The sequence below is a fragment of the Calypte anna genome, chromosome Z, assembly GCF_003957555.1.
Source record: "Calypte anna isolate BGI_N300 chromosome Z, bCalAnn1_v1.p, whole genome shotgun sequence".
In the NCBI taxonomy this organism is placed as follows: Eukaryota; Metazoa; Chordata; class Aves; order Apodiformes; family Trochilidae; genus Calypte; species Calypte anna.
The window spans coordinates 10,878,264-10,893,783 of NC_044274.1; the positions used below are offsets into that span (position 1 = coordinate 10,878,264).

The 15,520-nt window shown below is 41.5% G+C and overlaps 1 protein-coding gene across 1 annotated transcript in view; it reads left to right on the top strand.

Moving 5' to 3' along the window:
* UNC13B (unc-13 homolog B) overlaps positions 1-15,520 on the top strand; it is a 211,865-nt gene that overhangs the window by 119,236 nt on the left and 77,109 nt on the right. The window contains exons 12-15 of the mRNA XM_030467074.1: positions 6,415-6,461; positions 11,652-11,730; positions 13,417-13,491; positions 13,981-14,200. Coding sequence (XP_030322934.1) covers positions 6,415-6,461; positions 11,652-11,730; positions 13,417-13,491; positions 13,981-14,200 — 421 coding nt within the window. The remainder of the gene's footprint in view (positions 1-6,414; positions 6,462-11,651; positions 11,731-13,416; positions 13,492-13,980; positions 14,201-15,520) is intronic.

Genomic DNA, 15,520 nt, shown 5'->3' on the forward strand with positions numbered 1-15,520 from the left:
GAAAGGTACATTGTTAGAAAGCCTCTTATGTGGAGAGGTGAATTTATATTGAGAGGGCCATCAGATCTGGGAATGTTCTTCCTTTTCCTTGTGCTTCCTCAGGCTTGGTGATTTTCTCTTTTTTGATGCCTCTCCATCAATTTTATGGACTTTCTTTTCTACAGAAGTACAGAATTGTTTCTTCTGTCCAATGAAACATCATCTTGTTTATGAGATAAATAGCAAATTTTACAAAATGCAGCTTGGTAAAAAAACTTCTCAAATTACTTCTGAGTCTAGATGCTGCTTTTCGTGAATAAGCAAAATTCCTATTAATTTCCTTTGTTGTCTTCACTAAACATTCCCTTTCCCTATAACTGAATATTGCACCTTAAGCAGTCATGTTTTTACCTTGTTTAATGCAGATGTATTGAATTTATTGAAATCTCCCTCTCTACTCTGCTCTTGTTCACCCTCTACTCTGCTCTTGTGAAACCCCACCTGGAGCACTGTGTCCAGTTCTGGAGTCCCCAGCATAAGGAGGTCATAGAGCTCTTGAAACATGTCCAGAAGAGATCCCCTAAAATGATCAGAGGGCTGGAGCACCTCCCCTATGAGGACAGACTGAGGAAGTTGGGGTTTTTCAGCCTGGAGAAAAGGAGGCTCTGAGGTGACCTTATAGCAACCTTCCAATATCTGAAGGGGGCCTACAAGAAAGCTGGGGTAGGGCTTTTTACATGGGTGTGTAAAGATCAGGGGATCAGGGAATATTCTTTAAAACTTGAAGAGGGGAAATTTAGATTAGACATTAGGAAAAAATTCATTCCTGGGAGGCTGGTGAGACGCTGGCACAGGTTGCCCAAGGAAGCTGTGGCTGCCCCTTCCCTGGAAGTGTTCAAGGCCAGGTTGGATGGGGCTGGGAGCAACCTGGTCTGGTAGGGGGTGTCACTGCCCATGCTGGTGGGTTGGACCTAGATGATCTTTAAGGTCCTTTCCAACCCAAACTAATCTCTGAATCAGTGCTACTGTGTCACTGGCATTATGTTGCTAATTGGTTCTTGGTGGATAAGAAACCTTAATTACTTGTAGAAGGCCTTTCAGTAACTGATTTCAGAGTGGTTTACTGTGAGTGAATACAATGCATCACTAGACGTGACAGGCACTTCCCCAGCAGAAGGTATTTGTTGGACAGTGGGTTTAAAGATATTATCCCTCAGCATCAGAAAGCAAACAAACAAACAAAAAAAGAGACTTGCTGGACCGGATTTTTACATACTTGCTTCTCCATCTTTTCAGTGCTTCTTTATGTGCTTACTGGAGGCTAAAAAAAAAATTTAGATTCAGACTAGTCTGGCTACTTTTAAGGAGAAATCAAGTGGCAGAGCTGTGCAGGGAAGTGAGGCATAAGCCAGCAAAAGAATGTCTGTGACGTGCAGCATGTGGATATTGAGATGTTAAATGTGTCAACTTTCCTTTTGCCTTCCCACGTGTTTTAGGAAAGACAGTGCTTAAAAATGTCACAGAATCATCCAGGTTGGAAAGCACCTCTGAGATCATCAAGTCAAACCCTTGGTCCACTACCACCCTGGTGACCAGAGCATGGCACTGAGTGCCACATTTAGTCTCTTCTTAAAAACCTCCAGGGATGGAGAGTCCACCACATCTCTGGGCAGCCTGTTCCAGTGCCTGATTACCTGCTCTGTAAAGAATTTTTTCCTAATATCTAACCTAACTAAGCCCATGCCCTCTTGTTTTACTGAGAGCTTGTTTTACTGAGAGCTGCCCAAGAGAAGAGACCAACCCCCCCCTGGCTCCAACCTCCTTTCAGGGAGTTGTAGAGAGTGATGAGGTCTCCCCTGAGCCTCCTCTTCTCCAGGCTGAACACCCCCAGCCCCCTCAGCCCTTCCTCACAGGACTTGTGCTGGATCCCTTCACAGCCTCCTTGCTCTTCTCTGGACCTGCTCCAGCACCTCAGTCTCCTTCCTGAACTGAGGGGCCCAGAACTGGACACAGGACCCAAGGTGTGGCCTCCCCAGGGCTGAGTACAAGGGAAGAATCCCTTCCCTGGGCCTGCTGGCCACTCTGTTCCTCATAGGGGCCAGGATGCCATTGGCCTTCTTGGCCACCTGAGCACACAGTTGTTTCAGTGTACCTGTCATCTGCCCTTTATTTCTGCTGCTTGCCTTAGCTATTCAGTTGTCATAGCTGAACTTGAGCAGATTCATAGCTGGTGACAAGATCCACAAGAGCTACTGGAGCCCTCCAGTGTCCTGGTGCAAATGCTGCTTCAGAGCACTTCAGAAACTCCCCAGCTGCAGTAGATCCATCAAGACAGCAATGTCTTCTTGAAATGAAGAGGAGTATATGAAGCATTCCTGCCCACAATGGTGGAGTAAACTGTGGATTGCTTTGCTTAATAGGCACTCTCAGAGATGTCTGAAGCTTGTTAATTCTCATGCCAATGCTTGTAGGTAGTGCAGCCTCTGGTTCTTTGGCTGTGTATGCCATTGCACCAGGGGATCTCAGATGCCCTCTTGGTGACTGCCATCCCTCTGTCACTAGGTGATATGGTGCCATTGCCTCTTATGTGAACTGCCCAGTTTCCTTCTTTAAAGCTGGATAGGTTTGGTACCTACTTCTCCCTCTGAAAGGTTACTGCACGTTTTAGTTTTCACCCCACATTTATACTCACCTGCTGTTCTTCTTCCATGCAGTATGTTCTTCTGTCTATTGAGTAAGCATAAAAGAAGACTCTTATTGCTAAAGTAAGGAAGCTATCTTGTTTTTCTTGCATCATAATATATTTACATTCTCATGCTGCTTTTGCCTTTTTCCGATGTTAATTCTTCTATTTTTATACAGAATAAAAAGATTGTTTCCTTCTTTCAGAAGGAGTCTTGCCAGTACAGTACAACGGTATTTATGCTTTTATTTCTAGAAAGACATTTCTCTGGACATATTCTGTGGATGGTGTTTCCTCTCTACATGCCTGTATGATAGTGGCTTGTGGTCAGGGTGATGACTAGAGCTCAAGTCCAAAATAAAGGTGTCACATGTTTTTATGCACCAAGAAACACTTTCTGTGCAGTCGAATTCTCAGCAGGGTTTGAGACTCAGACCTTGCCATTTGTACAATGTTTAATCCTCAGTTGTTGCAGTCTTTGTTGATGGCAGTTCTTTCCATAGACCATCTGAGTTCTCTTTCAATGATTCTCTGGTGTTTGTCATGAGGGGATTTTATGAGCAGATCCTGCTCACTCCCACTAGCTTCCTTATTGCGTTGTCCATGGCTGGCTCTGTTACAGTTACTTGTTTACCCACCTTAAAGCTTCCTGCTCCTTCTCAGCTTATCTGGCCTTATTAGTGTTACATGGCATTGCATCAAAAGTTTTTTGTCAAAATAACTCAGTTGATAAATTCATTCTACAGTCTAAAGAAAAGTGGTTGCTTTGTCATAAAAAAAAAAGAAAATGCTTTTAAAACCTGGTGTACCCTATATGATATTTTTCTTGTTTTCCAGTTGCTTCCATGTTAAATCTTTCTTTCATGTTTGTTTTGAAGCCTTTCAAGCTGTTGAAGCCAATAATGAGCCTACACTAGTAGGGATCACATATCTCTCTTTCACCCACACACATTAGCTGTGGGTACTGTGTTGACTCTTCCACAGTCTTAAAGCATCAGTCCTTGTTTGATGGATGTCAGGTGCTGGTTCTCTTGGCGTTTTTCCAGGAAGAATGTAGCCTGGAGCGAATTACCTCTTTACTTTTCTTTCAGCAGGTGATAACTCCTATTTCCACACAGGCATCACCTGCCTTGCCCCTCCATGGATACTGTCACTTACTGAAAGCTCATCCTTTTGTTTCGTGCTGTTGGTCCAAGATGAGTTGTGAATTCAACTCTGGAGAAGTTCTCTTCTCTTCTCTTCTCTTCTCTTCTCTTCTCTTCTCTTCTCTTCTCTTCTCTTCTCTTCTCTTCTCTTCTCTTCTCTTCTCTTCTCTTCTCTTCTCTTCTCTTCTCTTCTCTTCTCTTCTCTTCTCTTCTCTTCCTCTTCTCTTCCTCTTCTCTTCCTCTTCTCTTCCTCTTCTCTTCCTCTTCTCTTCCTCTTCTCTTCCTCTTCTCTTCCTCTTCTCTTCCTCTTCTCTTCCTCTTCTCTTCCTCTTCTCTTCCTCTTCTCTTCCTCTTCTCTTCCTCTTCTCTTCCTCTCTTCCTCTTCTCCTCCTCTTCTCTTCCTCTTCTCTTCCTCTTCTCTTCCTCTTCTCTTCCTCTTCTCTTCCTCTTCTCTTCCTCTTCTCTTCCTCTTCTCTTCCTCTTCTCTTCCTCTTCTCTTCCTCTCTTCCTCTTCTCTTCCTCTTCTCTTCCTCTTCTCTTCCTCTTCTCTTCCTCTTCTCTTCCTCTTCTCTTCCTCTTCTCTTCCTCTTCTCTTCCTCTTCTCTTCCTCTTCTCTTCCTCTTCTCTTCCTCTTCTCTTCCTCTTCTCTTCCTCTTCTCTTCCTCTTCTCTTCCTCTTCTCTTCCTCTTCTCTTCCTCTTCTCTTCCTCTTCTCTTCCTCTTCTCTTCCTCTTCTCTTCCTCTTCTCTTCCTCTTCTCTTCCTCTTCTCTTCCTCTTCTCTTCCTCTTCTCTTCCTCTTCTCTTCCTCTTCTCTTCTCTCTCTGTTGCACTAACTCCTTTTACCAGTAAATGTTGCCGTGTTTGTCATTCTGTGCCATTCTGTACAGCAGAACTGACCCAGGTCACACTCAGTCAAGTAAAGCATTGTTCTAAGGTTACTTTCTGGCTACAGCTATTCCAGGAGCTCAGGGGTGAAGGTGGAGATGTCCTCCGTTGTGGGATCTGAAGGGTCTGGTTGCATTTCCTTCATGAAATCTACTGTCTTGACCAGGACTTGATTCAAATCCCTCCAAAGGAAATGCAAATTTTGGGATGAATGTTTTTGGAAGCACAGCTTGGAGTGGAGATGCTTGGAGTGGAGATGCATAGAGCACTGTCCTTCCTGCAGAAGCCTGGATTCTTCTATGCTGCTCTGGATGTGGAGAAAGCATAGAGCTGTGCTGGACCATGGGCCTCTGAGGGCCTGTGTGATCATGTAGGAAACAAGGACTGTCCATTCAATTACAGATAAGGTCTTGCTGGTTTTTGCCTGTTTAAAAATAAAATGAAATTTTTAATGCAGTTTTTGGATCTGCCTAGCCACAGTGTTGTAAGACTAGATAATAAAGTTTGTACTATTGCTCTGTATGGACTGAGACTTCAAGTAGAAGCTTATTTTCCATGGTTATTTCTTCTCTTCGTGGCAGACATCATCTGCCACCTGTGAATAGTACATCCAGAGGTTGCACAGCTCATCCAAAGCACAGGACAGAGTAAATTAGTCTTTCTTTAGAGGTTTTGTTCTTTTATCTTTATTTTCTGACATATTCCTTCACTTTGTGATGATTCTCAGGTTGTAAGTCCCATGTCTGGAAATAATTTGTTTTCCACTGTGTGCAAATTGCAGTCTCTTTATACTGTTGGCAGACATGGCTGTCCGAGCTTGAAGTATTAGCTAATTAGTAGTGTGTCTCACTTAGTCTTTTTTGGAACAAGCTTTTCTTTGAGACAGTGCAGGAAGATATACAAACTATACAAACTGGAAAGCCTGGAACAAAGAGGCTTTCAGTTATTGTGCTCTTATCCAAAACGTTTTTCCCCAGGTACATAGTAAGTCTTTAAGCAATTCTCAGCTTTAATCAGCCCACTAAAGATTGTCCAAACAATGAAACATTGCTCTGTAGAATACACTTCTAATATGAATATAAGAAGATGGTTTGAATTAATGATTATGAATCCCCATATTTGCAGCCCGTGATGTTTTCCATCATACCCTGAGATCCCAGTTGACCTGCAGTCATCTTGCATGTGATGGCCCTTGTTTTACATCTGTTGGGAATTAAATACTTGCATATGAATGGGTGAAGCTGCAATAGGACCTCCTTGCTGAAGGGGCTAAGGAGCCTTTGCATTTGAGCATGAACAAATTTCACAAGTGTTTGTACAAAGTTTCATGCTGATCAGTTGTTTGTGCATTTAATTTCTAACATCTTCATTCTGGCCACGTTTCTGTAAATGATAACAGGACCTCTCCAGTAAGTTGTGTGGTTTTTGGGGTTGGGAAAAAAAAAAAAATCATACCAGTTGGTCTTCAAGATGGTCTTTTGAAAGAGGAGTTGCACTGAACAGGCTCTTCAGGTTTCAGTCCTAGGTGTTCAATGAGATTGCATAGCCTGTTTGTGTCTGTATCACTTGTCCTGACATGTTGGTTATTGGATGAGTTTCTGTATGCATTTGCCTGCATGCAGTGCGGTCTGTTATCCTTTCATCAGAATATAACCTGAATATTTTTTTCTGGTGGTATTGGAAACTAATTTCATAATGTTATTCTTCTTCTCTCCATCTAAGGGTCAAGATGAGGCTGATCCATCAAAACCACCCTGGCTTAAAGGAGGGTAAGTGGTATTTTGAAACCTTATTTTCCTGTTTTTATAATTACAGTGTACTTTGAGGTCTGCAGTTTAGCCCTAAGTATAAGCAGCACTTCTGATGTTTTTAATGGCTCTTATCAACAATGATCAAGTGGTCATGTCTCATGTAGTGCCAGGCTGCTGCTGCTATATTTCAGAATCTGCTCTTAAGCAGCTGGAGGTGGGCTGTGCAGCTTTTCAAGAGATCTGTGGTTAAGAACAGAGTTATAGTTGCAGCATGTAATCTATAACATTAGAGCAGCAAGTGTTTATGGCACTTAAAGCAGTGTTAAATAAACTTTACAGAGCACAACGGAGTGGTCCAGATGAAATTCCTTTTCCTGAATCAGTAACTGATAGCATCAGAGAAGGGAAAGTGGAGCTCAGAAAGATTGCTGCCTTTTGGTCTTGGAATTAAAAAGTAGCTTTGAGCAAGTCTCCTGTCACAGAAGTCTCGGTGACTTCTGTGGTCATTGTAGCAGTCAAAACTGCAGTAACTCTGGAGGTCATTGCAGTTTGTTATTTTTAAAGCAGTCAGTCATCAAGCCTATTTTGTACAGGTAAGACTGTTCTCTCCACCACACGCTACTCACAGCAAATGAAGCAGACAAATTGTAATTGTGTGTAATTTCAGCACGACATTCTTCATAATAGGTGCCAGCATGGTAGCTTCCCTACGATCCCCTGTGGAAAAAAAAAAAAGACGATGCATTTTACAAGCTGCTCCATTATGTGCTTTGTACACCACCAGGGCCATGTGGTTTGGTGGTGATGCACTCATTAAGAGCTGACATAGCAGCAGGTTTGCCCTGGAATCTCAGCAAGAGGTTGGGTTGGCTTGTTACACTTCTAACTTAATTCTCATACTACTGAAGGACATGAAGTTAAATTGGAGGCTTCGTTATACGGCTTTCTGCTTCTGGAGTAATTTTTCTGCTGTTAGTGTCCCTGCAAAGCATGCTCAACACCTGCAGATGCCTGGAGATGCCTAGCAACTCTGTGCTTTGCTAAGGAGCCTGGGACTTTGCTGAGCAGGAGAACTGGCAATTAGCAGAAGCAGAAGACAGTGATTTATTCTAACTATAAACAGCACCTTCGTGTGCTTTAACCAGGAGACAATGTACTGAGTTTATTGGTTCATGCACAGAAAATTATTTCAAAGCCTGAAAGAGGAATACACCTACAGTCCTGAAATACCTAAAAATGTGTTTTGTCAATTCAAGGCAATATTTGCTCTAGTCTGTAATTTTTCCCTTTCAGTGTGAGCTCTAACAAAATAGACTGGTAAATGCAGTTTTGAAAAACGTTTGGCATATTCACTGTGTTGCTGCATACAAGCGATTTCCAGAAAAGGAAGTTGTGAGTGATGAACCTTTAATTCCACTATTAGCCACGTTGTGGCTTATTAGCCACAAAATATGTTAAAGTACTTATGGTTAGAGTACTTCTTTCATATGGAGATTAGAGAAGCGGTGTCCTTTGAAGGAAGTAATCATCTGTCATTGCAAACCATCTTTGCTTACTTAAATTTTCAAGATTTAAGTAAGGGTCTGTGTGAAAAAACTTGTATTAAAAGATGAATTCTTGCTTCAAGCTATTTGCACTTCTAGCATAACGCAACAGCAGCTCCCTGTCTCTAATCATGGTCTTAGGAGAAAGCTTTAAAAAAAAATTACAATTGGTATTATGGGTCAGTGTCTTGAGTGTAATTTCTCATATCTATATATTTCATTTATCAGTGCAAATCATCTTCTCACACAGAAATCCTTTTCACTCCTCAATACAGCCCTCTATAATAAGGCTATAAATATTACATGCATTGCAGAGGAGAGTTACCCTATTATACATAAAGCTACAGTATGCATATTTGAGGCACTGTCAGTAGTTCTGTCTGTGCAAACACTGATTTAGGTAAGCAAAATAAGGAGTTTGCTTAAATGAAAGGTTGAGGTAGGTGAAAGCACAACGAGTTATTTTGAAAATTAAGAATTGTTCCTGAATTATTGTTATTTAAACATTAACAAGCTCAAAGTGACTCAGATATCTGAGTCTATCTATATCCTAGGACACCTCCCTTGGTTATTGAATACAAGCACTTTTCAAATATGTTTGTTCTCTGTCAGCCCAGCTTGCAACTGTTTCCATCCTAAACCTCAGACTATCATAAATATTTTGCAAAAAACCAGGTGGCAACTAGACATGTTTCTCAAGCACAGTAATTTAAGCTCATCTTGAATTTATAAAACATGCAATTTTAATGTTTTTCTTTCCTAGGAAATGTCAGGAAAATAGAAAAGGAAAATCAGAAAAGGAATAAAATCATTACAAAGTATGTTGAAAAGAAGAATAAATTCACAGCTGTACCATTGTCTCTTAGGAGCGCTTAATCTGGATTTTTGCTTGTGACCATTTTTTTGCATCTTTTCTGGTTACAGGCTCTCCTTTTCTATTTTGCATATACTTTCCTGATTCAAGTAATTGGACACAAATTTTTGACCCAAAACTTACCGACAAGCTGTATTGTGATTTAAATAATGCTGGAATTCTTGGTGTCAGCTGGTTACTGTTCTGTGACACCTATTTTATCCCAGTTCAGTACTGCTAGTTGGTACTGGAAAGGATTTCTAGCACTGGAGTAGTAGACAAAATTCCATATTTGGTCCCAGGGCTGGTCTTAGTGCTGTCAATATTGACAGTATGCGGATATATCTTATTTCTTGATGTGGGTCAGATTTTTCTATTATAAGCCAGAAAGAAATATTGCAGTGTAGCTCGGGCAAAATTTTTTTTCTGGAAATTCTCTGTTGTAAATGAGGGTAGCCTCGTTTGGTGAAAATGAGTGAAAACATGGTGAAAACACCATATAGCCTCACTGCAAGGATTTCCAGCACTGTCAGACAGTTACCATTCTTGTCCAGAGATTCCAGTGGTTTTAATTAACTGCTGTAAATCTCCACCTTTCTCCTGTCTGTGTTTGTCTCCCATTCCCAGCTGTGAGGTTAAGCTGTCACAGCTGCTGTGGGTGGGTTGCAGCCCTGGTGTGGGAAGGCTGAGACTCGCAGGATGCTGCGGTGCAGGATGTGACTCATGCTCCATGCAGAGCTGATGCACTTGGTGCTGTTACACGTGGCTGCCCAGCTTCCCACCAGCCAGTTCCCACCTGGCAACTTGGACATGTCACCCTCATACACCCCATCAAAAACATCAATTTTACCATCGCAGAGCTGTGGTTTGTTTCTGTATACACCTGCTGCTCTCTTTGGAACAGCCTTGTGCAAGGTTGTGTCGTGACATATTTGTCCATCCTGGAGCACAGACTGCTGTTGGTTGGTTTTTTCCTGGAAGTTTTTTTTTTTTCTTTTTTTACTACTGGCTGTATTAAAAGGGGGTTTGATTGGGTGCTGCTTTAAGGGTGCAGTTGCCTTCTGTCATCTATGAGCCTTGTAGTTTTCATGGCATGTGTAAATTTGTACTGGCATTTTGGTTTCCTAGATTACCTTAAAGGGAAGCTCCATGTGTGTCTTTTATTTCAGTAATAACCATTTGACCCATACTCCTCTTCCCTGCAGCTGTGATCTAAAGCCTTTTAGCTAGATGTGATGTACCAAATCAGCAAAATACACGTTTAAAGTGCTAGCCAGTTTGTCATGCAGGTAGCTGCAAGAAGGTGTAAGCCAGCATGGTATGGAGTGGAAATGGATGGCTAAGGATTGAGAGGCAGAAGTCTCTGCCCCTACAGTCTCTGTTACCAGAGAAGGCTGCCTCAGAAACCATATTCTTCATATTCTCAGTGACACCAAGCCATGAGAAAAGTGTGGAGCTGGGGAGGTTAAGTGAGACAGTGAGAGGAGCGGAGGGTTTGGCTGGCAGGTGGGTGTTCATTGCAAGGAGGGAGTCACATTGCAGGTCCCTTTTTCAGTTCAGGGTGAATACAGTAGGTGCAACAGCAGAGGAATGGGTGCTCAGGTCCAAAAAACCAACCAACCAAACAAAAAACCCTCACAAAAACATTATCTCAAGGACTTACAGACCTGTGCCGTTGATTTACTTTGCTCCTTCAGGCTGAATTAAGAGACCTTCTTCAACCACAGGCATACATCCATGCATGGCAGGTTCCAGATACTATTATTCAGGCTGGTCTCATCAGGAAGGAAGGAGACTGTCATGTTTTATTTCTGCAGGCTCCAGGTGTTGCTGGGGTAATGCCACTTTTGCCACTGTTGCCACCTCTGCAAGTGAATGGCAGCCCTTGTGTACAGAGGTCTGTATGGCTTGAAAGGCTGAGCACCAAATAAACATAATCTTCTTTCTTCTCGGATGTGATATTTTTTTCTCTAATAATTGTATGGACCCTGAGGCCCCGGATTAAATGTATTCTAGCATAGAATCAGATGATGAGTAGCATCATCCTGGCCTGCAGCTCACAGACTTTGTCATGCTCCCCCCCGTCAGTGGCACTGGGTAGGAACAACTGGATTGTTTTGCATGAAGAAGATACACAATCATTTTTAACATTATCTTTACATTTCTAAAAAATACAGTCTTCTGACTGATTTTGCTTCCTCCAGTAAAAAGCTTTCCCACCCCAGCCCAACCCAGAATTACTGAAATGAAAGGGAAGAGGATGGAGAAAAACTTTAGACACAGTGTTTCCAAGTTTCCGAAGTCTTTCCTGCCATGGTGCTCATTACCAGTAGTAAACTACAAACGTGAGCTCTCCCTAAGGAATAAAAGGTACTTCTGAAAGCAGAGGTGTGTGGCTCAGTTACCCCAGCTGAAGCCACATATTTATTACTGCCATTAGGTGAGTATTTTTGCCAAAAAAATGCCCCAAAGAAGCAGCAGGGATAAGGCTGCATTAACTTGCTGTGCTGGCAGCAGTGGCTCTGAAGCACTGGATGCTCTGCAAACACAGGTCCAGCCTATTCTGAGCTAGATCAGACCCTCAAGCTCTGAGAATGAGAAAATTACCTTTTTTTTAGTGTGAATGGCTTTGGTTTATTATTAAGTTGCATTTACAGTGAACTGATTCTTCTTTTTCTCATTAACTATGATATTAGCAAGGGGACTGGTATTTTAAGGAAGCTTTTTGATCATCTGTTTACTGTCTGTCGCTGCTGGTGAGATTTTTAATCTTTTTTTTTTTTTCTTCTTTCCTTCCTTCTGAACTTCCAGGCCTGCAGGTGGTCTCTATGGCATTGACAGCATGCCCGATTTACGCAAAAAAAAGCCAATTCCACTTGTCAGTGATCTGGTAAGGGTTTTTTCTTAAGTAACAAAATCATTGGTGCAAGTGACTTTGCTTTTTGGTGTATGGTAACACTCATTGTCACATGAAAAAGTTGAAGGTTTCCTACTTAGTTAAATTAATAATTACAGTAAGAGATTAGGGGCTATGCTTGGAAAAATATCTGTAAGAATGTGCTACTGTTCACAGACTGTTTCTTTCATTTGGAAGAATTAAGGTATTTTCATGTTTTTAATGTTTTTTTTTTTCCTACACAGACTATCTGGATATTTTTGGGCCTGCATTATTTTAAAATGTTTTCCTAAAATCATGTACTCTGGGGAAAGATACAATGTCCATGTGAGGTTTGGCAGCTTACCAGAAGTTTGGAATTTCAGAGGATAGATAAATGAGCATGTGTGCTTGGATTTTCACAGTAATTTCAATATTGCCAGTAGGCTTCTTCACTGAGGAAGCACAAGAACCAAGCGAGTAATGAGGACAAGTTTCATATGCTTGTGTGATATGGTGAAATAAGGCTTTTGCAGGACAAATGTTTTTCTCTTGGCTTTCTTCAGTACACATAACGATTTCATACTTGGGAGGAATGCTGTAACAGCTGAAAGACCAAAGTTTCCATATCCTATAATTCCTGTGAAAAGATGCATCCATTTCTCTCTGCCAGCTTATGCATGGGAAGCTTAATACGTGTCTTACTAACTGCTTGTATCTTTGCAATAATGGCATTAACTCATGTTACTTCTTTTGTATGCTTTCATTCTCTCTCTCTACAGGCCATGGTAAGTGGAGATAAAGAATATCAACTAAGTCTTCAACAGAAACAAAACTTATTTGGCCTTTTTTTTGTGCGTGTGTTTTTATTTTAAACCTGCAGTATTGCAGTGCATATGTATCCAGCACTCTGTCCTGCTCCATCACTGATGCAATGAACTTTTTCAGTCTGCCTTCATACAGGATATATCACAGCATAAATGGACATTTCTGATAGGATTTAATGTTTTTGAAGCAGATGATGCTAACTTTAATTTCCATTTCTGCCTTCTAACTGGAGTGGCTTGCTGAAGACATCCTTTGTATGCCAGTATGAGGTTCTGCAAAGGGCTGTCCAAGGCTGCAGAACTTAGTGCTGGTTTGATGCTCAGGGGGCAGTTTTGAGAGGAAAATGCTGTTCATTGTATTCAGCGATGGCCAATGAATGTGATACACCAGCACATTCAGACCTGCACTCCCAACCTAGTGTGTCCCTATTTAAACCTGTTTATTTGAGCCCCTTTCACTGTGGTGATTTAAGGGGTGGTGTGTGTGTTGTAAAACTGATAAAATAACCTCCTTTTGGCTATGAATAAACTTAGGTGTGAAAGACTTGAGTGCTACGTAGTGACCTTAGGCAATAGTAGGAATTACCATTGCTACCAGAACACAGAAGTGGAACCCAGGTTATGCTGATAGTTCTTACCAGAGAAACAAATAAAAATTTACCCGTATGAGACTGTTGGTCAGATGGGAACAACTCAAAGACCTTTCAGAGTGTGCATTTTACTCTTCTGAGATGAAAATTACCATTTAAGAAGCCGACTCAAATGTAACAGACTTCTGATTTGGTGGCAGAGTCCACTTGGTCACATCTCAGAGCATGTAGGGTCAATGCATTTCTGATTATGATGGTGAATAACAAACTTTCTTCCTTCTTAGTCACTGGTTCAGTCCCGGAAAGCCGGAATTACCTCAGCAATGGCCACTAGAACATCTCTCAAAGATGAAGAGCTGGTAAGTGGGAGGGTTGCTTGGCTCCTATTGACTTTTAGTCAGCAAATTAAGCAAATTTGGCTCTCTTGGATGCACAGCCAGCTTCACAGATGTCTAAAAATATATATACAAGGGTTCTTGTATAATTTGTTTGAAGAAACCAAACACGAAAAATAACATTTTAAGTGTCAATATGATCCTGAAAAATGTAATTTTACGCTTTCCTTCTGTGCTATCTACCATGAGAGCATTGAAACTTGCTTTATGCAAGATATCCCTCATCCACAAACCTTAATTCTTTTCTTTCATCTTTTCCACTTTTTAAGTGCTTGGAAGAAACCCTTTTGAAAGGGTTTCTACTGTTGACTGGAGAAGTTTGAAGAATTTGGCTATGTCAGATGTGTAGATTTATTGTGCTGCTCATTCCCTTTCCCTTAAAACTCATAGGTTAACCATCCAAAATAGGTTCAGTCACCTTCCTGGATGTTAATGTGCGCTCTTGCCTTTCAGAAATCTCACGTCTACAAGAAGACCTTGCAAGCCTTAATTTACCCCATCTCTTGTACAACCCCACACAACTTCGAAGTGTGGACAGCCACAACTCCCACCTACTGCTATGAATGTGAGGGTCTGCTGTGGGGTATTGCACGGCAGGGAATGCGCTGCGGTGAATGTGGAGTCAAGTGCCATGAGAAGTGCCAAGACTTGCTCAATGCTGACTGCTTACAGAGTGAGTAGTGACCCCTGGGATGCACCTGCTCTAAAGGTATTACCAGAGCTTTCCTAAACTTACAGGCCATCCCTCAATGATCAGTGAAACTGGGTTTATTAAAAAAACTGCTCAGTTTTCCTCAAAGTCCTAAATTGTGCTAAACTGACCCCTACCACCCTGTAGGTGCAGACAGATCTACTGACAAGGAAGAACTTTGCAAGAGTGTGTTTGATGTGCTTTAAAAGAAGGTTTAATTCTTGACTCTTTCACATCTGTTAGGTTCTAAGCCAGGTACTGTTTAATCTCTCTGTGTCAGCTCAAGTGGTGTATGGAAGCATGAGACATATGCAAGGAACTCATCCCACATGGACGAGAGGCTGTGAGCTGGGTGAATAAGTTACTGGGCTGGATATTCTGACTTGTTCAGTCCCTCCTGCCTTGCTATCCCAGTCAGGTTGCTTGTTCCAACCATCAGCACATTTTACTCTTGTAAGCTCTTCAGAGAAGCACTGGGTTCTCTGTGCCCCAGTCCATGGACTTAGCTCACATTCTTTGTACTACATGCATATTGGCAAGGCATTTTGTCTTTTCAGTGGTAGATGCTTATGGATGAATTGCTCTAGAGAGACCTGGGGTTAAGCCTGTGCCCGGGGCACACATGATGAGGTCACGTAGGAAGGTGTTGTTTAAGTATATGGGCAGTATTGCATCCTCCTATTAGCATTTCTTTATATTTTGTTGTTTTTTTCTGCATTGTTCAAAAGCTAAATCCTTTCTTGGAAGAAGATAGATGATCTTGCAGAATGAATGAGGCTTTACACAAATAATGAAGAAGTTTTAAAAAAATTTGAATAAAGGTGGGAGGAAGAGGGTGGTAAGCACTGACTTGGACTTCTGGCTTGATGAGGTTATTTTTGTTTGCTTGTAAAACTGTTTCTTGAATTGCTCGCGAATTTATGTTCTTGCTTGAGAGTGAAATATCATAATCTAAATGGAAAAGAAATTGCTGCTGTGTATGTTAAGTCTTGAGTAGGAAGGGGGGGATTTTTCTGTTCATGCAGCATGATAGGTGAAGTCTTGAGTAATCAGAAAAGTTTGTGATATATAAACAGACTTTTTGCAAATCCACACCAATTACAGGAATACAGAGTTAAATCATGAATCTGCCGGAGACTCCAATTGTTTGGGAAAACCAGATTGGATCATCCAGCAAGGGATACCAGTAAATCCTAGATAATTTGTTTTTTCTTATGGCTTATCTTGAGACCTCAGATGGACATTGTTTAGGCTTGTATTTTTGATATGTGCAGTTTTACATAAGTCATAGTTAGGACTTGG